Raw genomic sequence first — 27,069 nt, 5'->3', positions numbered from 1 at the left:
GCAGGCAGAGCTTGAGTGAAGAGGGGAAACTGAGGCTATAGCTGACGGGAAAAGTTTCACTCTATACCTGCTCGGTGTAGTCTGGAATTCATAATTACATTCTTCCTTTTACATTCTGAAAGTGTTTTGTTGTGGTAATATCGCTGTCAAATCCGTTCTCAAGCCCTCAGCACATTCTTCCCGTGCCAGCCTTTTACCTAAACCTCCTCTGAACGTCACATTATGATAAGGATTGTGATTCTTCTCATTTTTTTATTTATTTTTTTTTTTTTTTGCCCCCCCGGGTGAGTTAGTTAGACGCGTTGGTTTGTTGGTGTTTGATCGCACACTCAGCTAAATGGCAGTTTTGGTAATTGTGGAAAACAGGAGCGCCGTGACTCATCTAGGCTGCCATTGTTTACCCAGCTGCAGTACTCTGGCACTGCAGGTCGATAATAACATAATCCATACTGAGATAGCCCTGCTTCCTTAAGCTCCACGCTCTCTGAAGTGGAGCACTGAGAGTCTATTCATTCCGGCAGTGGGGCTCCACAGTTATGAGCATAATAAGTAGAACAGAACACAAGAATGCAAGATAAGGAGAAGAGGGGGACGAAGAAGATAAGTGTTGGCATCAGCAGATTCTGTCCAGACGGAATCAATGTGTGTGTGTGACAATGTGTGTGTGTTTACCTTGAACAGGAAGGATGGCGAACGCGGCGCTGGGGAAGGTGTTCGCCCCAGATCCTGATGACTGGGACAACAAGACCTACACTCTGGAGACGAGCGCAGCCAAGTAAGAGCCGTGTGTCAAAATGCACCTAATTCTTTATGAAAACATGCTGATTTCCAAATGTGCAGCACCAGGTTACACGCGCTAAAAAAGCAACACAGTACCAGAAGAACTGCCAAGAGTGTAGAATTGGGAAAATAAAAAGAGAGATGTGGACTCAGCGTGGAGGATGCATTTCTCTAACAAGGGCTCTTTCCTCTCAGTGATATCACACGAGCCCGAAACATGCCGAGCAGATACTTCAGCCGAGCTTTGATCCAATTCCCCCGGCCTCTAATATACGCCACGCTTTTTTTTTTACCGAGAGGGGACTTTAATCGCAGCCGTCAATAGCGATCGCATTTCTGGAAGAATGCAATCATATTTAATCTAACGAAGCAATCGCAGTTCACCTGTGTGATTAGGCTGAGATGTGACGGCCCGTGCAAAGCGCAGCGTGACTCCATCAGGGACCCTGTGCAGCTATTCAGCATTCACACCCTCAGGATCAGATTAGAAAATACCAATTGCATATTTGTTTTATTCACATAACAGATCCGGACAGTTGCCATGACAACCATCAAGCTCTTTTGCAGCCAAAGAATTTGCTGGATTTTTTCAGTTTTTTTTTTCTTTTTTCTTTTTCTGTTTCTTTGTTGTTGTTGGGTTTTTTGGGTTTTTTTCAAAGTCAATTTATATTCACTTCCTGCTGGAGTAAATGGAGGTACTGCTGACCGACTCTCTGCTTGTCTGTCTGCCAGCTGTCAGGTGTTTTTCCCATGAACAAGGTCTCAGAAACAAAAGAAGATACATGCCATTGTTGTTTCTCTCTCTCTCTCTCTCTTTTTCTCATTCTCCACCGAAGCCGTCGTCTGCTACTTAACAGCGCCTCTTGTTTTTTTCCTCAGGTACTTCAGTCTGAACCAGAGCTCCGGAGAGCTGACCGCCCGACAGAACATCCCCGCGGGCAGCTACTGGTTGAGGGTCGGGGTGTCTGATGGGGTCTGGCCCGACGTGATCTCGGGGGTCAGAGTTCACGTCAGGGACCTGGTGGAAAAGGCCATCCTGTCGTCCGCCTCGCTGCGTTTGACCGGTAAGGTCGGCGGAAACACCGACTCACCTGTTGGCTTAAACACTGTGTTAATCTGGAATCACCGGCCGCCTGCAGCTGTGCAGGTGGACGCTGCGATCCAACTCTGACTTTACCTGTAATGTCTCCGCATGACCCCCAACACCATAAGTCAAGACAATACTGAGTTTAATAGTTTTTCAATTGGACTCCCTGTTTCAGTCTTCCCACATAATAGAAAGCTTGCTCTTTGTCGCCGCCGCTGTTGTTCAATTTCTTTGTGAGGCCGATGTTGAAAGAAACACATTCTGCCACAGGCATGAATTAAGTGGTACTTTTCATTGAATGATTATCAGCTTGTCAATCCAGTTAGCGCTGAAATAATAGGCTGTCAGGAGAATTTTTTATACTTGTATTATTGAGCATTTCTAAGCATCGCAAAGCAAAACCGTTCAGGGCGCTGGTTGGTTAATAGTTTTTTTTTTTCTTTAACACTGAAGTTTAAGTTAAAAGCCTTTTTCTTCCCGACTGTCAGTCTCTCCGAGCAAATTGGAGTTATAAAGGTCAATTTGGAAGTGTCAGGTAAAGTCCTTGACATTTAAAAAGCCATTCGGCGAGCAGAGTCGAAAACGCTTTTATGGATGCTTCTGACTCCCGAGTCATTATCATATTTGGAGATTAAAGATGACTGCCCCGCGTTCTCCTGATGTTATTGGTGGGTGGCATCGCAAATGAGATTGATTTTCAGGTCATTAAAATGTTTTGTACGCGGCAGTTCGTCGAGAGACCTTAACTTTATCTCACTGAAGAAATAAACGATTTTTCCTCGACTGCGTCACGACTCGAGGATCGATAGAGGGAGATGTTAGGCTACCTCTCGCGCTAATGGAATGAGGAACTCGGCGGACTTTGATCAGCTCAGAAGTTGTCATTGACGAGTCGGTAGTTCTTATTGCCTGAGCCCCTGCTCTCTTTTTTTTCCCTCCCCAAGGCATCACAGCGAGAGATTTTATCGACTCTCGTGTCGAGGGGAAGAGTCGGCTGGAGACGTTCTGGGACTTCCTGTCTGAAACGCTGTCCGTCAGAACGGGGAGCGTCAACGTTTTCAGCGTTGCAGACAGAGAGGAGAACACGGTGGACATCCATTTCTATGTGCTCACTGATAATGGCTACCTACGCCCAGAGAAACTGCACGCTGTCCTCGCCGCACATAAAAAGAAGGTATATATACCATCCCGTTTGATAGATAAAGATCAATGCTCATATATCAAGTGATACACTCGGGAGCTCGGGGGGGAAGAGATAACAGCTTTTTATCTGCCCTTTTATTTTCACACCAACTTCCTGTCTGTTTACTGCCCGGCCCTGTCATGTCTCTTTGTCTCTCCCATTAATTTCTTCTCTACGTCGCCTCTTTTGTTTTTTTTAATGGCCTCTGCATCGTTCCGATTCCTCTGTCATTCCTCACTACATGTCAATGCTCCGTTTAAAACAATCAGTCAGAGAATATTAAAAGCATTTATGTAGATTAGTCCTCGCCTTCGTCTTTTATCCCTCCAAATCTATATCTCTGTTTACCCCTCGCCGCCAGCATTGGAGATACAAATACTTGTATCTTCACTGACAATTATCGTAATTCCCGTATTTGTCTCCCTCATCTCCTCCCTTCTTCCCCTCTCTGACTCTCTGCAGCTGCAGTCGCTGCTGCGTCTGAATGTGAGCCAGGTGCAGGTAGATGAGTGTGTGCGCACGGACTGCAAGACGTCGGGCGGCTGCTCCACACAGTTAAGCATCAGCGACTCGCCCACCCTGGTAGACTCAGGTGCTTTATCCCTGGTGTCAGTGAAGGTGACGTCCTCGGCTGTGTGTGGCTGCGCTGCCAGGGAAATGACCCACCAGCCCTGCTCCTCCTACCCCAGCAACCCCTGCCTTAATGGGGGAACCTGCGTCGACACCCAGAATGGATACAGGTGAGCCGTAGCCGCAGTCCTGCGGGAGAAGAACCGGAGCTTTTTTAAAAAAGATGGGAAATAGAAATAGGAGTTTGCTGATTGTGCTGCAGTCTTCTCTCTCATCCTGTTAGACTGGAAGAGTGACCCATCTTGAGAAATGAGCCCAGAACCCCTCGTGAGAAAAACCTCCTTCACCTGCAACTTGACCTAACTTGCTTGAGCTGCTCTGCTGTGTTGTCAGCTGAATATAGATCAGCGGGCTCTCGACTATTTTCCATGGAAGCAACGTACATTTATGTGCATATCTGAGCGTATCTTGCCAAGATTAGTAAATGAGGTCTCTAGATTTATAGTCTGATATTGAATTTTTAAAACCCTGGCACGCCGCTTTGCAGTAAATAGTGAGCGTCGGCTTTGAATCAAGGTCGTTAGCCAATATGTGATATCTACATATTGACGAAGGTTTGTAGTCAATAGAAAGACCTTCGACTTCCAGTGTATAGGTCCTTCACAGAAGGAGCAGCACACATTTTATTTAATGCGCACACTAATGCCCAGATTAAATAAATATAGGGCAGGGGGATTAGAACAACGCTGGCCCCCTACTATGCTCACAACTTCTCCAAAATCTCATTAAAGGGCATGTACGCGAACATGCAAGACAGTCTTCGGAGAGAGAATGCAAAGAACTCGTTTTTTATCTTCGATTTGATCTTTTTGTACCGTCTCCGCTGCCCTTGATCTGCAACACTGCCGAGGAAAGCTCTCGTTCTGTGAGGAGAATATCCCCCTCATATGTGCTATATGTGCCCTCGCGTGCGGTACGAAACAACCCATCATAAAGAATCCAATTTTTAGATCCGTCCTCGACGGAGCTTAACGGGCAACCCCCAGTCAGCAGCTGATCAGATACTGTCAGTCAGGGGTGAGAAAAACATGCCCTGCCCTCCTTGATTTGAATTGGCATCACTCTTATGAGTCGCGTGAACAAAAAAAAAAAAAAGAGGTAGCGGCGAAAGAGCGAGAGGTGTTGCCGCGTGCATATGTATGCATGCAGGCTACGCTCTGCCTAAGCCGTCCCTTTTTCGCCGCCTATGGATCAGTATTCCTGACATGCGTTTGCCCCTCTGCAGAATAAACAGCGATGGGGAGAAACAGCCCCTAACAGCCTCGGCACACACAGCTTTCCACAGACACTGCATGAAAATAGATGGCTTTGACATTATCAGCACAGCCAGCTTGTCTCACATGCCTGCAGTGGCGAGGACGGGGCGAGATCAACCGGTCCCCTCCATCCTCGACCGCTGCAGTGATGGAAAGGCCTGTTTTCCATCGCTGCACGTATCTCTTCCTTTATGGCGTCTTTGCGCGATATTATATTTACCATTACGGTCTCATACACAAACACATTGTAGAGGATGGGAAGGCAAAAAACATTTAATTTCAGCGGGAGCGCTGATCCCTAACACTCCAGCTCTAATCAAAGGAGATAAGTACGCGAAGAAGGCAGTTGCGTATCAACCCAAAGTGTGTAATACCTTAAGAATGAGGAGACGGGGCCCGTGGTGTTGATAAGTGTTAAAAAAAAAAAAAACTCCAGGAAATCAGGTTGGTGGTACGGCGCATAGAAAAGTGAGAGAAATAGAATTAATTATCTCCTAACAAAGGAGATGTGCTGTGCCGAGCCGTAGCAGTCTCCAGAGGGTTGAGCTCGGGCAGCTGTGATAGATAAAGAATAGGCCGGAGTAATGTTGTGTTCCTCGCTAATTGATTTAAAGTAAAGTTGAATATTCAGGGGCTTCGCGGCTAATGCAAACAATTGATTGATAAGCCGCGCGTGTGAACAAAGCCGCGTCGTCTGCGTGAATCAACAAAACTGTCACGTCTTCAGAGGAGAAGTCGCCGCGCGCAGATCCAGAAGATTCCAGCGAGCGCAAAAGACGGACAAAAAAAACAAACATGAATGACAGTGATTGTTTCTTTCCTCCGTGTTCTACCTGGATTCTCCTCACTCTTTCCCTTCTTCACGCTGCTACAGGTGCCACTGCCCCCCACAGCTTGATGGGCCAGACTGTCAGCAGACGAGACTTAGTTTCCTTGGCAACGGCTATGCCTGGTTTCCCCCCATAAGGCCGTGCTTTGATAGCCATCTTTCACTGGAGTTTATGACAGACGAAGACGACGGGCTGCTGCTGTACGCCGGCCCGCTGGCCACTCTGCAGTCTGGGGAGGCCGAGGACTACATGGCCATAGGTAAGGGAACGAGTCTCTCCATAATTAGTTGTGTGCCGAGAGGCCCGCGGGTCATTAGTGCACTAAAAACTTGGAACTTAATTTTGAGTGTTTAATCACTGGGTGCTGGCTAATCAGATACACGAGGCACATTTTGTGTCGTTAGCGCGCTGCTGAGGGATGTGAGCGCTCGCTCTGCTGCTGGTTTCCACCGTTTGTCGTGTATGTAATGCTTTTGTCTTGTACCATAACGAGTTCTGGTTCTGTTCACCCCCCCCATGCTTCAGTGTCAGAGCAACAGCGGCTCTGTTGGGCCGTTAGACATTCAGAAACTCCCTCAAGGACAGATCAGCTGGGTTTATTCTCTCTCCATCAAAGGCCTGAACTTGAATCTTCCAGATGAAGGACAGTAATAAACATGTTAAACTGAAAAAGGTGACCGTGTACAGTTCCACTGGCTAACACACCTCGCGCACCAGAACCAGGAGCGAACTTAACGACCGTGATGATTTGTGTTCTTTACTAGATAGTGACGTCTTTTAATGCAGATGTAAATAGCGAAAGTAATGAATCAGACAGTGTTGTGGAGCGCTGCTGCGTATGGTTGAAGTTACTGCTACAACATAATAGATAGAGGTCGCTGAAATAGGTTTAGGTGAGGTTATAAATGATTATATATAGTTTTTATAGCAGCTAGTCTAAATCATATATTCTTGTGCCGTGCTGAAGTTATCGAGGAGTAAATGCGGACGCTGTTTTGCACACACACACAAAAACACACAGATATATAAAGTACATTTGTTTTGTTGTTGGAATAATTAGAAAACTGAGTCCTCGACTGGGATGATTCACCTGAACGCCTCATTAACTCGGAACAACAACTCGGAAAGTTGGCATAAATCTTCAGCGCGCAACTTGTTGAGTTTTCCGCTTACCTAATTTGTAATCTGGCATTCTGTCGTTAAGAGTTATTTACCACAATTAACCCTGATAACAAGTCGGTTAAAGCAATATTTTAGCGGTTTTTACGTGATTTACTAGTGCAGCAACATGGAAACTTCAAACAGCTTTCAACAATAAAATACAACACATGTTCTTTGTTACAACTTAAATGCTAATGAACACACTGAAATTGGATGAATGACTTCCCAACATTAGAAATAGAACCACATGTGAATGCGGCGTACGCAAATTTCATGGTACTGTAAGAAGACAGAAATAACTAAGTAACATATTTGAAATGTTGTTGAATTTGCCCCCCGATCACCACAATAACCGCCTCAAAATGTATTGAAACCTTCATTTTTTGATGATAATATTCAGCTACTTTCCAGTAAACAGTTGGTAACTTCTCTGAGACATTTCCAGAAGTTTCTGTCCAAGTTCCCCTCAGCAGGCCACTAAGTTGAAGTGAGCTGTTTACCAGCTAGTTGGAAATTAAAACGGTGAGATCAGCAGATGTTTGCAAGAAACTAGTTGGAAATAATGCTGCAATAACTCACTTTAATTTTGTTTTCCTGCTGAGGGGAAGTAAAACAGAAACTAGTAGGAAAAGAGCTGATTGGAAAATACCAGAATATCATCACCACATGTTGTTGTGGTAATATTAAATACATTTAGATGTGTCGATTGTGGTTATTTTTGGGTGACGTCACAGAAATCTCATATATGTTATCTGGTAATTACCACCTCCCTTCTGTACCGCGGACCTGTAGAACTAAGTGTTCCCCAGGGTTACGCACATATACTGTCCAATTATCATTTCCTGTCACTTTAATTTAATATTTTACACCGAGGCTAACTGGGTTGGTTCGCCCAAACGATACCAACACACTCTTCTCATTTAGCACTGGGTGATATCTAACCATGCAGACAGTTTTGTCTTCGTCTGCCGAGCTTTTTTCTGAGACGTCTGCCTCTCGTATTAAGACGAAGGTGAATTCAATTTCATTTGTGGGGGCTCACATCATTTAAAAATGAGGTTTGGAAAAAAAAAAAGAAAATAACATTTCATTCCAGAAATAGTGTCGTCATTACTGAACGACTCAGACAGCTCAGCGTGAGCAGTAATTTGGCTGAACTGACACGTTAATTGATTTCTTGTTTCTTGTTTCACCAACAGCATGGGGCTGTATTTTACGTCACCCTGTCTCTGGTGTCATTCAAGTTCCTGGTTATAATCCAGCGACGTTATAAGTCGATTCTCTTTAGTATTTCATGCAATGTGTTGTCTTAGTCTAGAAGCAAAGTGTTCTCCTGCGTCCCTTGGGTTTTTTTTTCTGGTTTGCATAAAGTGGTAATTTGCAACTTGCCTGTTTTTTTTTTCCTCCCTTTGTTTTCAATATACCTCGTTGCAGCTTTTCCTTGACCTTGCGAGAAAAAATTTTCTATGCAAGCGAGTTAAGTTGTTTTCCTGTTATACAAATTTGTATGAGAATTTTTTCATTCAGGTATAATAATGATCGTCTCTCTCTCTCTCTCTGTGTCTCTCTGTGTGTCTCTGTCTCTCTCCTCCCTCAGAGCTGATTGCTGGAACACCCAGTCTGAAAATTAACCACGGTTCTGGGACTCTGGTCCTCCAGTTAACTAATAATATCGGGGTTGCTGACAGACGCTGGCATCGCCTTGACGTGAGGAGCAACAATAAAGTGAGCGACGCCCTTACATGCAGTTTCTCCTCGTGCATGAGGAAGATGTCAGATTTAGATAAATGATGTGATTTGCTGAGAGAGCCCGGCTGCACAATATCCACATGTCCGCACTCTGTGCAGCAGCGATGACCTTTCTTCACTCTTTCTCCCCAATTTAAAGGAAGTGCGCTTCACCCTCGATCGATGTTCCAGCGCGATTATCATGGAGACGGAAGGCGTGGACTCATGGGCGATGACAGAGGACCGTTCGTCCTGTGAAATCCGAGGAGTCACACCCAACAGGGACAAGTAAGATCAATAATTAGATGAAACAGGTCTCACTGGCTCTGCAGAGTGTAGAAACCAAGTGGCTCCTTTTGGTTTTCTTACCTTCACTGTTGTTAAAACTAAAAGGATGCGTGACCCACATGGACCCGTGTCCTCACAGCGAGGAACAATCCTATAAAGAGGCAGGAAAATAAAGAATAAAGTCAGTTTTTACATACAGATGTAGGAGACTGTGGATTGTGGATTCACATAACAGCAGCCAACCTGTCGGGTTGCATTATTTAGGGTTCTGAAAGATTAGAGTAGCGCCGCGATGATTAATCCATTAGACATCGACTGTGGAGAACTGATTTATCCGTATAAACATCCAAGTTCTCTGATCACAGCTTCTTTATTGTGAATGTTTTTTCTGGTTTTCGTTACTCCTCAAACACAACACACAGAGATTCTTTGGCTTGTGGACAAAGTAAGACGTTTGAGCTTCAGGAAATATTGATCAAAAAGCAGCAGGCCTCAGAAATAAGTTGTTTTTTGGGTGTCTTACTTAATAATTGACTTGATTATCAGATTAGCTGGAGCGTCTTCAGTCCCTCTAAAGTAACATTTGCACTGCCTTAAGATAAAGCAGAGTAATGTTCCTGCGTTTGGTGTATTATACGGTCTCATAGAGCCGGTTCAGTAAATCGTATCTAAACGGGCGTTTATGTCCGAGCTGCATGGAATCATTTATTGAAATCGAATCAGATAGTGACTCAGATTGTTTTTCACTGCGCTGTCCTGTCCGTCGATGAGATCTTCAGATATTCTCCTTTAAAAGGCGCGACTCGTCTCTCTCGTCTGACTGTGTCTCCGGTACAAAGTCGATTCTGCACGTCGCTGCAGCTGAGTTTGTTTTCTCCCCGCTGCGGCCGCCGCCGCGCTCGTTGTTTTTGTTTTTGTAATTATTATGCTGTGAGTTTTAACAACGCACATAAGGGCTTTACCACTGCGATTAATTTTAATAACGTATACATTTTAAGTACCTTCAAGAACTGTTTACTTTGATCGCTGCGTTGGAGTTTCGACTCATTAGGTACTTATGTCATTAAACAAGTATTGTGCCAGTTAACAAGCTAAAATTAGTGCTGAGAAACATTCAGTGTTTTTATCCCCCGCGCGCAGCCGCTTCTGAAACGAGTTGTTGCTCTGAATCGGTCTGTGTTTTTGATTACCCATTGTGTATTGTATTTCCTTTCACAATAAGGGGAAGGGAACATGAAAAATATGTCACATATTTGTTGTCACAAAGCCGTGACGCCTCGGCAGCAACATAACCAAACCATGAATTTTAACCTTGACAGGTTGTACGCTGCCTTTCTTCTGTTCGCCTGCGTCCTGTCTCTCTTTATGTGGAGACGTGTGCGTTTGGAATTGCCGCCTTGAAAACTTGGCGCCTGTTAACTTTTTCATTTGCTCACATTCCTCCTTCCCTGTTCGCTTCTTGTGTTGAGGTGTTGCTTTCTCATTCCCAGGTACCTAAATGGAAGTCATGTCATGCAGCTCGGAGGGGTCAATGAGAACATATCATACGAATACCCGCAGCTGCAGCACAAACACTACACCGGCTGTTTGAGGAACCTGCGCGTGGACACCCAGGTACTGTTGGCCATGTGGGCCTGTGGATGAATAGATTCCCGTGCTGAGTTTCTTTATGTTTAACCTGTTTAGAGGACGGGTCGTGTATAGTATGTGCTGGAGGACTGCACTTCAATAGCAATGTACATTCGTCCTCAAAGCTGCACTATAAAACCTGAGGAATGCTGATGTTGCTCCCTCTTGACATTTTCTTCTGGTTAAATTGCGTTTCACTCCCAGTGTGAGTCTCTGTCGTCCACATCAAGGCTGCTGGGAGTTTTCCTGGTCGTTGCAGATGAACATGCGTCACCACAATTAGAATCTAAAAGCCAAACGATGGGTGAATCATTTTGATTATTTACCTTGTTACAAGTGATGCATGTAGAATAGCACTTTACGGTTCCCTGTAGAGTTTCTCTTATTAAAATATTCTGCTGTTTACATTCAGTGCTGCTCATCAGAACACACAGTGTGTGTTCATGATGGCAGTCACAAGCATGTTGAGGGTATTTACGAAGTAAATTATTGAACATCTTTGGAACCAGTGATGTTTAGATCCATGTTTACCTCCTGGCAGCCTTTAGGGGTGTGTACCGTGTGTGAACACCGGCTGAATTCAAATGTCCGACCTCTGGACCGAGCCTAGTTGTAGATTCTGTGATGCGTTCACTTTCACCACCTCATGAGACTGACAAGGCGCTGATGGAGAGACTTGAACACAACACAACATATCATCATATTTCTGATGTCTCGCCATCAGTGGCGTGCACAGACTTTTTGAAGGGCAGGGGCGAAAATAAGGGCACTTTAGCACACGTTTTGGCTCCCAAGAGGGCACTTTAGCACGCGTTTTTGCCACCAAAGAGGGCACTTTAGCATGCGTTTTGGCTCCCAAGAGGGCACCTTAGCATGTGTTTTTGCAACCCAATAGTGCAGTTTATCATGTTTTAACCAGCCAAGGGGGCAGTTAAGTGTGTTTTGCATACCAAGAGGGCACTTTAGAGTGCATTTTGGCTCCCAGGAGGGCATTTTAGCGCACATTTTGGTTCCCAGGAGGGCACTTTAGCGTGCGTTTTTTGCCACCAAAGAGGGCACTTTAGCATGCGTTTTGGCTCCCAAGAGAGCACTTTAGCATGTGTTTTTGCAACCCAATAGTGCAGTTTATCATGTTTTAACCAACCAAGGGGGCAGTTAAGTGTGTTTTGCCAACCAAGAGGGCACTTTAGCGCACATTTTGGCTCCCAGGAGGGCACTTTAGCACGCGTTTTTGCCACCAAAGAGGACACTTTAGCGTGCGTTTTGGCTCCCAGGAGGGCACTTTAGCGCACATTTTGGCTCCCAGGAGGGCACTTTAGCACACATTTTGGCTCCCAGGAGGGCACTTTATCATGCGTTTTTTTTAACAATTGGGCCACGAGGGGGGCAACCGCTCCCCCTGCCCCCCCCCCTTGTGCACACCACTGCTCGCCATGTGGGTGATTATTATATCCGGCTAACATGATTCAAGTAACGTCTCAATAAAGTTTTTTACACATTCATAATAAGTTCTACACATCATGTTCAATTTGGAATGAACTGTGAGTAATTAACAGTAAAGTCTGGTGAAGATTGCGCCGACAGACGACCTGTGAACACGCCTGCTGAGGCCATCGAGTCAGAAATACCTTAAAAGACACGTTAAAATAAAAACACAGAGGTAATAACACCAAACACACCTGAGTCACAAAGCTGTCAATATTATATCATCATGTTTAACCATCACTGGATCTTTGTTTTTAAGATACATAAAAGCAGAATGTTAATTTTACTCTGTAGTTTGTTTTAGGCTGAGCTAAATTTATCTTCCTCGTATGCTGCTGGATAGTTTCATCTATAACTATACGTTACATTTATTAAAGCTGGTTATATTTATGTGTGTACAGTCTGTCTCTGGAACATGGTGGACTAGAGCTATAAAAACAGCATGAAATGAAAATACCCAACTGAATGTACACGTATAAGTTGCTTTCTGCTGTTATCAGTTAGAATAACAACCACTGCGCTTCTTTTGTTTTGTGTAATAACCTTATTTTTATGCTGCTGACGCCGACCGCCAGACTAGATTTCTGAATTGCAATTGTATATATATACTGCGAAGCTATTAATGTTTGCTATATAGTTTTTTCTGTTGTTATACACAGTACGCGCAGTAGCAGAAGTTCATGATGTGCTTATTCTTGTTCCTGGTTAATTGTAGAGATGAATTCTCTCTTAACCTGCAATCACATTTCTTTTCTACTCATTTACTGTAATCGCAGGGACATCTTCCCTTTCATGTTTCATCCTTTTACGAATATTTTTCCTCTTGTTCATCTTCCTCCCATTCAGCTTTACGACCTCGGCTCTCCAGCTGAATCCTCCAACACGTTACCCGGCTGCGCTCCTGTTGATGAGCGCTGCAGCGACGCCGAGCAGCTTCCCTCCTGTGGAAAGAGGGGGCGCTGTCACAGCAGCCGCGGCTCCTTCAGCTGCCTGTGCGAGCCGGGATTTACAGGGCCTACGTGTGATCAAGGTGAGCGTTTAGAAAAATTAAAAAATTACTTTTAATTGGCCGTGAGGTCGTCAGAAAAAGTACAGCGAGATCTCTGAGGAGCTGAGGATTTTTAAGCCTCACAAAGTGTGCAATCCAAATGGGACTTGTGGGCAGTTCGGTGTTTTAAACCGTCACTTTGCTGCCGTTGGAAGATAACCTCGCCTTTACATGAAGTGCCTTTTGCAGAACGGCACGTTCCTGGCTGCGATATCCTCGCGTATTTCCCATGCGACGGCTGAATTAATTGAACAAGCCTTCTGTTTTTTTTTGATTGACAAGCGGCTCCAGAGTTCTCCTTCGACGGCCGGAGTCACATTCAGTTCCAGCTCTTGTGGTCGCTGCCGGCGCGCCAGACAAGAGTCCAGGTCGGGCTTCGGACACGTGCCGCCGCCGGTGTCATCCTCAGCCTGCTTTCTCAGGAGCAGAATGAATACCTGCGCTTGGAGGTGAGTCACAGCTGCGCACTCCCCCCCCCTCTGATTGACTTGTTGTGGGCCTAAGAAATGATGATTAACGCCCCAGACAATGATTGCTGTGAATGCTGGCAGGCAGAGAGTGAATAATATCAGGGTTGGAGACATATGGGTGGATACAGAGGGGGGCGGTGATTGACATATGTATGTTCTCGTCAAGGTCTTTCAGCAAGTCTGCAGAAAGCTGCTACTGAGAGGCTCTTATTTAAAAAATTAGGCATCCCTTTTTTCAAGGTTATTTCCGTCTCTGGCTGATGTTTAAAGCACAATCCAGCGTCTCAGGGAAGCAACGTTGTGCACAGTTATATTCAGGGCAAAGTGTTCTCAAGCGAAGGTCAGAATTCCAGCTCTGTGTGGAGTGATTTGACACGGCTCCCTTCAAGTGTCGAGCTCAAACTCACGCCTGCATTCGTGCTGCTCATTTTGCCGAAGCTGCGGTGGAGTGGTGCTCACACACACACGCGCAGCGTTTTCTTCAGGAGACAACTTCACTTTGCCAAAGATCCATAATAGCATGCTTCTCCCGCCTGACACATTCCTGAGTGGATATGAAGCCAGTAGTTCTTGTCAAAGCCTTTCGTCTCACTGACTGACGGGCCGAGTGTGAAAAGCACCTGGAAGTAAATATCTCTGTTAGGACTGTCACTTCGGGCTAACTCACAGGTCAGCTGTTGGCAGTGAACCTGCCTCCATCATGGCAGCTTCCACACCACTGGCCTGTCTTTGAAAACATCTTATCTTTGAGCTGGTGCTTGTTATTTGTGAGACAGCATTGTTTAAAGTCTTTAAACTACGTGAGGAAAAGCAGTGTTGTCCTCTCTCCTCGTTGCAGTCCCACTGTGACAGGAAAAGGAAAAGGCTGTAGCCTCTGCTGGCTGTATGTGGGCCGAGGAGCCTCCCTCTCTGTGGAAACCCTCTCCGGAGTTGAATTGGTGAGCTGTATAAAACATGTGATGTCTGTCTGCGGCAGCACGCCGAAGTATTTTCAGCCCCGGTTGTCTGAAAGCTCTTAGAAACACTTGAGCACAAGCCTGTTGTGTTAGCTGACAACAAGCCTTAATTTAAAGGGTTGTCTCTCTCCCCTTTCTTCCTTTCTTTCTTTCTCCAGGGCAGATATGGGATAGAGTGCGCACTGAATAAATAACCACACATTCACACAAAGGTTACGAGGGGCTAGCGGGGTATAAACAGCACGCGGCTCTCTGAGGAGCACGGCGTCTCTGTAAAGAAAACATTTATCTAATGCGGTCTGTGAAGGAGGTTTCTGAGAGTCAGAGACCAGTAACCCTTAAGAACAGTAAAATCATCACTTTACTTGTTTTGCATCACATGTGATTTTAAGTTTATAAAGTTCTGTAGAGTCCTGAGCGTTTTTGTGCTTAATGGCGATTTTGTTGATCTCCAGGGGCGCCGCAGAAAGTCTCCATAATCACATTTTCTTTTTTTTTTCACAGTATTGATTGAGTCCTTTTGTCCTTTTCTCATTTTTGTTGTGGACTTGAGGCCAGGATGAAGCAGTGGACAGAGCGCAGTCAGCTTTTCACCGTGTGTGTGTGTGTGTGCGTGTGTGTGTGTGTGTATCCAGTGGGGGGAGACGCATAGGAGATGCCCATGCTGAGGGAGCAATAGTTAATGCGGGCTGCGCTGAATGTGAATTATCTTGCCCGACTGTTTCCAATTAAGCTCTGGACATGTACAAGCTGCAGTTATGGGAGCTCCTCCGTCCGTCGAGTCCATTGTGTTCGCTCATCCTTAGCTGCTAAAGATAATTGTTGTTTTTTTTCCTGTATACCTTCCCCTTCGGGATGACTCTGGCTTCTGCCTCGCGCTGATTTGTGCAGCGGCTCTGCAAAAAAAAAAGCATCATAGCTGCAAAATTGCTGAATTAATTTTTTGCCACTGAAATTTTCATGCCATATTATTTTTTCTGGCAGGTTCACAACACAGCGTCTTTTTTTTTTTTTTTCTGGGCAGTTAAATTGCACGAGTCTTTGCTGGCCCAACCTTTGCTGCCGTTTCTCCGCCATGGGAGCTGGCCTACTTCTTAATATGTTGTGTTGCTCAAGATCTGTTTTTTTTTTTTTTGCCAGTCATCGTAGCACGATGTGGCGTGAGTCCAGCTCTGACAGTTTAGAATTTGTGTCACCTCGTTTTGAGAGTTTTATTCAGAAAACCATCAAGCCTTGAAATCCAGATTAACTTGAAGCGTGTTGCTGCAGCTGTCGACAAAACCGGAGCAGCCGGGTTGACTTAGGGATTGAAAAGTCTTCCATATGGAGTCAGGAAGCAGATTTTCAACTCTTTAAATCCCTCCCAAAATGTTCAAACACCTTTATTATCTTTCACTTCTCTGGTTCTTTCTCTCTGTTTGAATGCCTGAGTTTTAAATCAGCAAAGTTCTGTCTGTGTCCTCTCAGGTTATTCAGGGTCTGTTGGCTGTTTTCTACAACCTCGGGGACGGAGACTTCAACCTGACACTGCTCCACCACCGCCTGGATGATGGAGAGTGGCACGAGGTGGAGCTGGATCGGTACGGCAGAGAGTTCACCCTGCGGCTAGACGGAGGCGGAGGGAGACGAGAGGTCACCGCCTCGCTGGGCCAGAGTCAAGAGATCATTATTGACCCCTCCGCTGTGATGCTTGGAAACTCTTTCCCCTCGGGACACAACCGGAGCTTCCTCGGTAGGTGGCTGCTGATGTGTTTTGGCAGAAAGAAACCGAACGGACGGACGCGAGGAAGAATGAGCGAACGGATGAAATAACTCTGTTAGCAGATGAGGTGATTGCTTATAAATAGATTAACTTGCAAACACAGACGCGGAGTGGACTCCACAGCTAACTTCTCTAAAATTAATGAACACATAAATGATTCAGTGCTTATCTTTACCACTTACTGGTGCGTCCACATCTCACGATCTCGCCCAAAGGTGTTTTGAACCCTCAGTTTCACGCAGATGAGAGATAGTGAGTCAGTGGGACTGATCGGTATTTAAATAATGTTTTAGACCGCGTTGCTACCCACAGAGTGAGCAAACTAACCAACAGAGAAAATGTCCTGCAAAAAAAAAAAAATAAGAGAACCCACGCTGACAGCTTCGCCTCGGGCTGTTTGGGTGTTTGCATGCGTGTGAGTGTGGGTGTGTGTTGGTCTGCAGGAGTGTCGGTGAGTCCGTCTACGTGTGTCGATGGGTGTGTTTATCGGACTTTACACCCTTGCCACGGTGTAAACGTGCTCCATAAAAGATCTTGCCCCGAGGACTGGTGTTTCAGCGTGTCTTTTGGCATTGTTAACTGTTCTTTTTTTTATGTTACCCTCTCTCTCTCTCGCACCACCAGGTTGTTTGCGAGACGTGAGGTTTAACGGCCGCTCCGTTCCTCTGGATGGCGAGCAGCCGTCGGAGGGGCTACAGGTGGTCACGTTGCAGGGCGTCTCCAGCGGCTGCTCTTCAGATGCCTGCAGGAGGCACCACTGCTCCCCTCCGCTGGTCTGCGTGGACCTCTGGAGACACCACGAGTGCAGGTGCTGTCAATATATAGAATAGATATAACCCAGAATGTTAATAAGGCCATACCCAGTGTATATATTTACACACAGAGACGTGGACTGCATACCACAACCTCAGATCAGCAGCGCCAGAGCTCAACATGCAAATTGTATGAAGAAATAATATCAAGACCCAAACGGCTGCAGAGCATAGAGCTTTAAATTGGTCATTAATTGACAATATGGAAAAAATGGTTGCAGACGTGAGATGCAGTATTCGATATAATGCGGTTTATTATCATTTAATAGCTATAAATAAGGTCTGGCAATCAGCATTAGTATGGAATTACATGTATGAGCTTTGAAATAAGAGAAAAACAGATCCAAGGAAGACAAATCAGCTGTGATTGTAAAAACACAACGTGTCACTGAGAACAGCCTGGAACGTCATGACAGCACGAAGATCTCAAAGACAAACAACCAAGAAACAAAACCAGCAACAATAAAACAGTAAGAAGAAGAAAACACGATTTTTTAGAGCATATTTAGCTTTAAATTAAGAGTTATAACCTTAAACATTTCATTAGAATAAGTTGGGATATAAGGTAGGGCTGGGTATCACCAGGTACCTCGCGATACGATACTATCACGATATTTTGCCCAAGATAACGATAATATCACGATACAGCGATTCTGCGATAACCGATATATTGCAAGGAATTTTATCCACGATACATCACGATATCTGTGTCACTGAAGAAATTCAGAATTTATTGACTGCACTGAATCCATTTCACAGGAATTACAGCCAAGTAAACAAAGAGTATATTGCACAGTGTCTCTTCTTAACACACACACTGACTACAACTATCATTAAATATCTATATGTGTGGGTTTCAGAGCTACTTAAACCATTTTTTTAATTTTATTTGGTTGTATACCTATGTTTGAATAAAGATAAAGCTGTCCTCCGAAGAGGGCTGGTGGTGGGCCAAAAAAAAACCCAAAACATTTATTTATTTTTTATTTTTTTACATTTTTAGATATCGATATTTGGCACCAGTGTATCGATAACGTACCTCAAGACGAAATATCGCGATATATCGTAGTATCGATATTTTGGCACACCCCTAATATAAGGTAGGGTAACGAAGATCTCAAAGACAAACAACCAAGAAACAAAACCAGCAACAATAAAAACAGTAAGAAGAAGAAAACACGACTTTTTAGAGCATATTTAGCTTTAAATTAAGAGTTATAACCTAAAACATTTCATTAGAATAAGTTGGGATATAAGGTAGGGCTGGGAGGGTCACTAATGTTTTCCTACACAGTTACTAATTATATTCATTAAAAATGTAGTCATAGTATCACCATGATTAAATAATGTAACGTGATTACTTTAAAGAAGAGAATGTGAGTGACGTGACATCTTTTTATTCTGTAACTAGAATATAGTTACCTTTTTCTTTTTTGCATCCTAACTACGTAATCCTGTCACATGTATTCTGTACAATAGTGTATATTAATAATGTTGCAGTAACTGATCTTGGATCTGTGATGAAGTTTGTCTTTTTCTTTTGTTTTTCAACGTGAGTTTGATATGATTTTTTAATGAGGAAACCTGTTTAAAAAGCTCTTTTTAAGGTGCAAGTTTATTAATCTTTAATAAATCATTTATGCGTAATTTATGAGCGACTTTCTTAAAAACAAAGTTTGCCAGTTTGTGAAAAATCCTTCCAGCTGGCACTTCTTCCTCCTCCATCACGACTTGGTCTTTTTAATGCCTTATTGGATTTGAATGATTATTTACCCAAACTGATAGCCGGCCTCCCTAAAAGTGTTTTATAGTGATCTATAAAGAATTAGCAAACAGTTTATTAGCAATAATGAAATCATTAGATGTAATTAATAAATCCACATGCACATGCTGCAAAATCCGACACTTATTAATCAATACAGATGATGTATTTCAGTACAGTTGGTTCCTCCAGCGCGCTCGATATCAAAGCGTCCACCAGGTGGCAGCTTGGCTGAGCTCAGCTCGTTCCACTGTGTCTGATCGTGTGTCAGCCTGAGAGAATAGTCAGTAACAGGCAGGGACAGTCAGAGTCTTTAAACTCCGCAGGACCACCGAGTGTCCTGGCAGTGATTTCCACACTCCGGACCAGCGTGAGACTTTTCACTGCAGTTGATGTCCATGTTCTGTGAATGCAGCAGAGCCGCAGGATGAAGCATTAAGAGACGCAGGGGGGGCCAGAGGTGAATGATATTCAGGAGATATTTTCCTCCAGATGTACTGAGGGATGAGTGCTGCAAAGCCAATCTTCCCCGCTCGGTTTTTCTTTGTGTCTTTTTAAGAGTACAGTCGACACGGTAACCTTCAAAGAGCATATCTTTGAATCTGAAATAAGAGGTGTATCTCCTGGGGGATTTATTTTTTACACTGTCAGCTTAGGTTATATATCTCTGTAGAAGTCGCTGCTCCTTTTATCTGACAGCTTCCCGAGTGTCTCTTGTCTCTGCTTTAAACTGCTCGTCTCGTCTCGTCTGTGCTCAGGTGTCCTCCGGGCCACATGACCAAAGAGAGCTCCGTGGGCAAGGTGTGCGTCTACACGCTGTGCGCCAGCCGGCCCTGCCGCCACGGCACCTGCGTGGCTCACTCTCCGTCTCGATACTCGTGCCGCTGCAGCGAGGGCTACCGAGGACGCCACTGCGAGGTGACGCTCGCCATGTTTCACAACGAGGACAACAACAGCCTCAGCCTCAGCTCCATGTTCGCCATCAGCATCTGTGTCATGGCCTTTCTAGGTAGCTATGTCGACTACGTCCTTTTCTACCTGTGGTGACCGAACACTGTCGCCATCTCACCTCCCCGCATTGACTTTCATCCTGTTGTGTTTTTACTTGTGTTTGTTCACATCTCCTCAGTATAATTCTTGCATTTTCTTTGTTTTTTTGTTTCTGTAACATCCGCTGTTTTTATCTTTATTTTTGTTCTCACCTCTGTTTGGTTGTCTGAAATCTACATACACCTCTTGTCTTGTACTCATATTGATCACTGGAGTTGAACCAGGATGTCATTTATTTTCTGGGAGGTTTGTGGAAAAATTAAATATATTTATATATATATATCTGCAGTAGAAGAGAGGCGGGGAGGGAAACATTGAATGTCTTAATTTGCGATTCACAGGGAAGCTGTAGACGTCCCCTGGAGAATCTGCTTTCTTTATGTCTTTTTCTATATTTCTCATCACTTCTGTTTCCCCCGTCTCTTCCGATGTTACGCTCCGACTTCAGAAGTCAATTTCACTCTCAGCCTTACTTTTTATCTGTCAAACTTATTTTATATCCCACCATCCACTCATTTTACTCCCCTGATGTTTTTTTTTTCCTTTGCCTTTCCCTCCATTTCTGTGTACATTTCTGTTTTCCCATGTCACCCTGAATGTGACCATATTGTGCACTTTAGTGTTATGTACAGTACACGGTGTGGATCTGTAATCAGGGATCTTCTACTTCAAGACATATCTCCAAAGGAAGGACAGTTTTCTTTGACTGTCTCTCACTTTAACACAGTTCATTCAAGGTTAAAGGTTATGTTAAGGTTAAACAGATAAGAGGGTTAAACTTTATTATGATTTAGTTTAAAGGGATAGTTCGGATTTGACACAAGTGTGACACAAGAGAAGCAGCAGTAACAAACAAAACGCATTTTGTGCCCAAGTACAAAATGCAAAAAGACATTTGAACCAGTCACAACTAAAAACAGCACAAAGGAAATATATTTGTCTTTGCATTTTAAAAAAATGTGACAGCATGCTCGCTCGAGTAGATTAAAAAAAGCTGACGATATGCAGAAAATAACCGTCATTACAACAAGTCCTCAGAATAACGGAGGAAGATTATTCTCCAAAAATGAATTCAGGAAAATATTCACGCCCTTGATATTACACATTTAAACTCACTGATAAAACATCTTTTTAAAGTTTTTATCTTTAAACATTCATTCTCGACTTTCCAGTCCAACAAGTTCTTGTTTTTAAGCTTGGTTACAATTAATTCTTGAGATAGCGGCCGATGGCTCCCGGAAGAATTTAAAAAGCAGCGCGAGTAATTTAACACATAATCTTTCAGTTTATTTGAAATAATTCTAATTAGTCAGTTGTACCCATACAAACACAAAAAGTCTTGTTTGTGTAAAAAAAATATTCCTCTGATGAGTTATATTAAGGTCAGTAAAAACAAAACGTTATAACATATCTAACAGTCTCACAGCACATTCCCGACTGCATGCTGTTACCTCTCTGACCTTTAAGTCAGTCAGGCCTTTGACTGACAAGTCTGCAAGTGCAACTGATTAATGATAAGTGCTCCTGCAATGGAAGTACTAAACCACCAGCGAAGAATAACGTGTATCAAAAGCAGAACAACCTTCTTTTTTCACGTCTGTCGAGTCAAAAAAAAAACATATTCACGTGTTTTATTCACTGTGTTGAGGGCAGGAATAATGACCTTATACCATTCAAACTGCTGACTGCTGAGAAAAACAGCCATATAATATATAAAGTTCAGAAAATTAAACAGGAGTAGAGAGCAGAGTGAAGAAAGAGTGTGACATCAAGGCAAAAATCTGAGTTGGATGGCCTTGGGTGAAAAGTTTGAAGGGCCTTCACGACTTTGAGACACTGAATGATCGGAGGCTGTTCTCTGACTTACGAGAGGTCGGGAGTTCAGGAGTGTGTGCTGGAGAGTCACCATCGACTGCTTTGTCTGAACAAACATCTCCGTATAAGAGGAGGGTGGTGTGATCTCTCTGTCGGCCCTGTTGACAGCCGAGCTGCTGAATTATGAATTTTATGACTCTGTGCGTTGTGTTTCTTACGCTACGAGGTGTCAATGCATGGACAAAGTGTTTGTTTTTGATCCGAAATATGGCAACAAGCCCAATGCAAGAAAAACATGAAAAGAGGAGCAGGAGGAGAAATCCACGAAAATATATTTTGTGCCAAAATCAATAAGACGTTTGAATTATTCACAAGAACAAACATCATCGACGTGTCGACTCTCAAAACTTAAAAATTTGGAGGATCTAGTTTGTTTCCTCGTGGATTTTAAAATCTTGGTAAAAAATAAAATACTCACCACCAGCTGCCAACAGACGACTGCATCTTTAAAACAAGCAAGTGATTTCTGTCGCTGTGAAAAGGTGAGACTAGTTTCTACATCAGATTTAAGAAAATATTTAGAATATGTTCAGAAATAATCAGGTATTTTTCCAGGTATGAAATACTCAGAAAGGTACATTTCTTGTTCTCTGCATCAGAATGTATTTCATTAAAACATCCGCCTCGTTGTTTTTCACATTTGCAAAATGCTTCGTAGGCTGATACGGTTGTGTGTCGGTTCATAAGACATTATATTTTTATATCATGTGGATGCCTACTGAAAAATAGAGGGCCTGGAATATAACCCTGAGGATCACCACAAGTTCACTTTTCAGATAAGGACACACAGTTGTCATCATCAGTTGTTTAAGTTCAGTTTTCTCCATGAATCATTAAATCATTAAAAAGTGAAAAAAAGCTTTTACAGCAGTCTAAAACAGTGAGAAGCTGAAATGAACCAGAGGTCTAATTTGGCGTTTTGCTCGACTGAAATGATTAATCGGTTATCAGATCGGACTTTAATCAGAGAGGATGGTTCAGGAGCTCTGACTGGTCGGATGCTGACGACACAGGCTCGTTTGTCTTTAACAGTCTCAATAAAATCACATGGTTGATGGTGTCATAAGCTGTGTTAAAATTTAATGTGACCAAGACGCAATATCTGCCCACATCTGCTGCCAGCGGCGCCTTTTTTTAAATGTATATGCATCGACGTCTTTACAGGAAGCGCCACACTTGTGTCAAAACAGATGAACTATCGATCACATTCATTGTTAAGTCACGGCAGGAAAGGGACGAGCTAATTGTGTTAGTTTTAGGCACTGCAGCGAAGGAAATGTGATTTTTCTGCTCTTGTCAGTGACAGAAGGACAATATGTGTATATGTGTGTGAGTGTCGCATGTTGTTGCACCCGCTACCCTCTCTGCAGGGCCACATCGCTGTTTATGAGTCTTGCTGTCAGAGACAGGCTTATAAAACGCTCGGGCAATTCAATACACTGTCCCTGCCTCTATTACTGACTCAACATTCCCTCCAGGGCATGTGGCGGGTATTGGGACATCAGTTATTCTGACACTTGAGAGTGAAACATATAAAGCGGTCTTCAATATTTGATAATGAATTCAAAGATGATAAAGTGGGTCGCCGGCATCATTCATGAAAATTCATGTGTCGCTAACTATAAGAAGGTGGCGCCTATTTGATGTCGCTCGCCCGCCGCCGCTGATGAGGCATTTATATTCAAGGCTCCGACTTCTCACCTCGACGAGAATCGCTCGACGGTTCCCTTTCGATATAATTCAGATCAGAAATATCAGAGTGTCTTCGGCGACTGCTGTAACGTTCTCACACCTTGAAAGATGGAAGAAAAATGAGCTAAACAACGTGTTCTCTCAAACTGAAAACGGAAAAAGAAAGAGGAACGATAAACAGCCGTGAATGTGGAAATAGAACGATGAGATGTCGGCGGCGGGGTTTAATAAACAGCTGGTTTTACAGTACGTAGTTGTTTAATGATGACCCTCATCAACACAGGAACCACAACCATTACCGCACGCTCACACTCGAGCGAGACTGCTAGCTGGGTGCTAAATTAAAGGGGGACTCCTGCTTTGCCTCGACGTGCATTAAAAGTTAAAACGATCATCCGTTAAGTTTTACATAAGCCATCGCCGGCCGAGCAGGAGTGCCGGAGCCATACGATGTCTGTCCGAGGCTTATTAGCCCGGCATCAGATCTGACGTTCGGCAGGTTTCTGAAGAATGGAAGAAATTAGCTTCCCATATGGGGCGCGGGATGCCAAGCGATCATGTAAAGTGCCTGTTCTTTTTTATCCCCTGAAAGCTTTATAAATAAAAGATTTTTGTTCTCACCTCTTCCTCATCTCTCACCTGTCTCATTTCCTTCTGCTCGTTCGTCAGTTTCACCCCCTCCTCCTCCTCCTCCTTTCACCTGCCATCCATGTTTTTCACCTGTCACAGCTCAATTTTTTCCTCATTATCTTTCGTCCTGGAACGAAGGGGTTAAGTTGTTACCGTCAGGCGATATATATATATATATATATATATATGTAGGCAGCTTGTTTACACACTCGCACTCTCATTCATAATGCACAGACCGGGTCCGGGCTGACATCATAATGCCCAGTTCATAGTAACGGTTAGGGGGCAAAGAGGCAGCAGCATTATGGATTGATGAATGACTGCGATGTTTGTTCTCCATCCTGAGTGGTATTGATCTCACTGGAAACTGCTGCACACACACACTCGGTAGTATAGCTGCAGGCAAAGGGGTAAGACTTTGCAACAGGTAACCAGCATGTGTGTGTGTGTGTGTGTGTGTGTGTGTGTGTGTGTGTGTTTACCCCGGCCTAATTATGTGTGTGTGTTGTGGAGGGGTTCTGCTTCATCCTCTCTGCGCTGCGTATCGACGCCTCCCCCCGTAGAGATGTGTTGAATATCAGCTCAGGTGATGTCGGGGTGAGCGCTGGCCTGCAGGCAGCGCCTCGGAGCGGGTAATTCTGGAGGCGAGGGAGGCTGGGCCCGGCGTCTGCCCGGCGCCGAGCCTCATCGAGATTCTGGTGTTTTCCGCGAGGGCGCAGCGGAGAGGGAGCCCGGGTCAGCTGATCGATACCGCTTCACCCTCCACCCCATACTGAGGACAGGAGCGAGGGGGGGAAGCTTACAATCTCTTCTCCTTCTGTCTGATATGAGAGCAGAATAGAAATATATAAAGAAAAGAAAAGTGCAGCAGCCGCGGTGTGAATAAATAGAGATGATGATTTTTAATTGAGGCGTGTTTTCTTTCTTAATGTCGACGAGCTCTCGGGGAGTTGTTTTTCTGTCTTTGTTTATGAACACCTGCCTGTTAGTGCGACCCCGAAGAGCCATCGCAAGCATTATTCTCTTTCTAAGCAATTGCTTTTTAAAAAATTCCGGTCTAATGTGATTACCTTGCATTTCTCGAGAGATTTCCAATTAAACCGATACTTAGCAGCGCGCCATATAAACTATCCGAGCTGAAACGGATCCCATCAAACGTAGGGGAGATAAAACGCCGAGGCCAGACGCGAGGCCAGAGAGGAAACTGAGAAAAGACAGGAGCAGAGAGAGTCTTAATGACAAGAAGAAGAAGAAGAAGAGGAGACGAGGAGGAAAGCTCCAACACAGGAAGACAAAAAAAAACAAAACGCAGAATTAAAGAGAGGAGAAAGAGCGAACTAGTAACGACAAGATAGTGAGGAACGGGGAAAGAGAAAGAGGGATGGCAGATGGGAGAAAAATATTGGTTGAGATTAATGGACTTTAAAGGTCAGTCCAGCACGTTGTATAATTCAGCACACAATAGCTGTGATTGATGTGTGTGCTTTAGGACCTTTTCTTGCTCGGTACACGCAGTATTCCTCTCCGGCGTTCAGCAGAGCCACCAAGGCTTTGAGTTTAAGCTGGGAGGAGTACAAATTCATTTAATAACGTTTCCCAAGGAACTGCAGTCTTTGCTAAAAAGAATAATAATAATAACAATAATGACTTTATTTGTCTGTCACCTTTCAAAAACAAACTTGGAAAGCGCCTCTCCTGCGAAACAAATAATAAGATGTCAGTGTGATCCAGGAAAAAGAGGATGTAAAACAAAACAACATGATTTAAACTAAAATGGAAACGAGAGGACGTCTTTTGTCGGCGAGTCGAGATGTTGAAACAATTAGCAGGTTTTTGTCAGAGGGTCTCCGGCAGCGGCCGGGCTCTCAGGGAGTTAACGGATCACAGGTGCAGCAGGAGACCGTTCCAAGGCTTTCAAAGCAAGCAGTACAAATCTTAAAATCAATCCGAAAAAAAAGCTCACGAGTAACCAGCGAAGGGCAACTGAGATTGGTGTGATGTGGCAGCAGCCGTTGTGGTCTTTGGATGTTTGGGCCCCTGATACCTGAACAAAGTGCTCTGCAGCAGTCAAGTTCAGAGGAGATAAAGTACGAGTGACCTTTTTCTAAATCTGCAGAGGAAAAGGATTGACCTGATCGCGGGTAAATGTCTTGAGTTGGACGAAAAAAGCAGGACTGCGGCACTTTTGTCAGCTGTGCATCAAAAAATAACAGCCTCTTTTTTTTTTTTTAGTAAACATTATTAGATGAGACACAGACGAGACGAGAGGTTGTTAATCCAGCTGGTGCCGGGCCCAGAGGGGATGATTATACTCATATCTGATTGGAAGTCTGTCAACTGCAGAACATTTGTTTTGGACCATCCAGTTTTTAATTTTGGGGAGACAGGACATTAAAACAGGCCTTAAAGGGACGTACACAAGGGATAAAACCCAATGAGGTGTCTGCCAGCAGGATTTATACCATTGGCTGGGTGAATACTCGATCCTGATTGGCTGGAGGGTCATTTGTTTGTGAATTTGGGGGGAGTGACGTGGCTGGTTAGCTAGGGCCCTATGATTTCCGCGATTCAGTGTCGCGGACGGAATTGCGGACGGATTAAAACGGAATATCGCGGATTTGACAAAATTTCACTGACATGCTGTTTTTATGTGAAAGAGGAACGTATGTCTGGGGAAAACTGCATGTAGGGAAGCAAATCTGGGTGGCACAACAAGCCCCCGTCAAAACAATGCAAGCATGGCGAAGCGGCTGCCCACGGCTCCGTCTTCGTCAGCGACAAAACTCAGAAACTCGTAAATTTACCCCTCAGTACAGTACAGTGTTTTGCAAAGAAGCAGACCTGAGAAATCATAATTAAAGGTGTAATGCGTGAGAGTTAGCCACCTGTCCGATTCATATTATCGGCATATAATACCAGAGTGACTGCTAACTGCTGCTAACAGTAGCTGCTGTT

At 44.1% G+C, this 27,069-nt stretch overlaps 1 protein-coding gene across 1 annotated transcript in view; it reads left to right on the top strand.

Moving 5' to 3' along the window:
• The window catches only part of LOC115587154 (neural-cadherin-like), a 102,538-nt gene that overhangs the window by 72,161 nt on the left and 3,308 nt on the right, over window positions 1–27,069 (top strand). The window contains exons 19-31 of the mRNA XM_030426813.1: window positions 682–775; window positions 1,660–1,844; window positions 2,812–3,041; window positions 3,513–3,790; window positions 5,811–6,025; window positions 8,525–8,652; window positions 8,816–8,943; window positions 10,434–10,557; window positions 12,904–13,087; window positions 13,388–13,554; window positions 15,999–16,263; window positions 16,918–17,101; window positions 19,626–19,876. Of these exons, the coding sequence (XP_030282673.1) occupies window positions 682–775; window positions 1,660–1,844; window positions 2,812–3,041; window positions 3,513–3,790; window positions 5,811–6,025; window positions 8,525–8,652; window positions 8,816–8,943; window positions 10,434–10,557; window positions 12,904–13,087; window positions 13,388–13,554; window positions 15,999–16,263; window positions 16,918–17,101; window positions 19,626–19,876 (2,433 nt within the window). The remainder of the gene's footprint in view (window positions 1–681; window positions 776–1,659; window positions 1,845–2,811; window positions 3,042–3,512; window positions 3,791–5,810; window positions 6,026–8,524; window positions 8,653–8,815; window positions 8,944–10,433; window positions 10,558–12,903; window positions 13,088–13,387; window positions 13,555–15,998; window positions 16,264–16,917; window positions 17,102–19,625; window positions 19,877–27,069) is intronic.

This window comes from Sparus aurata, chromosome 8 (assembly GCF_900880675.1).
Source record: "Sparus aurata chromosome 8, fSpaAur1.1, whole genome shotgun sequence".
Lineage (NCBI taxonomy): Eukaryota > Metazoa > Chordata > Actinopteri > Spariformes > Sparidae > Sparus > Sparus aurata.
Note: the sequence above shows the minus strand (reverse complement) of the source record. Positions and strands in the feature narration are given on the sequence as shown.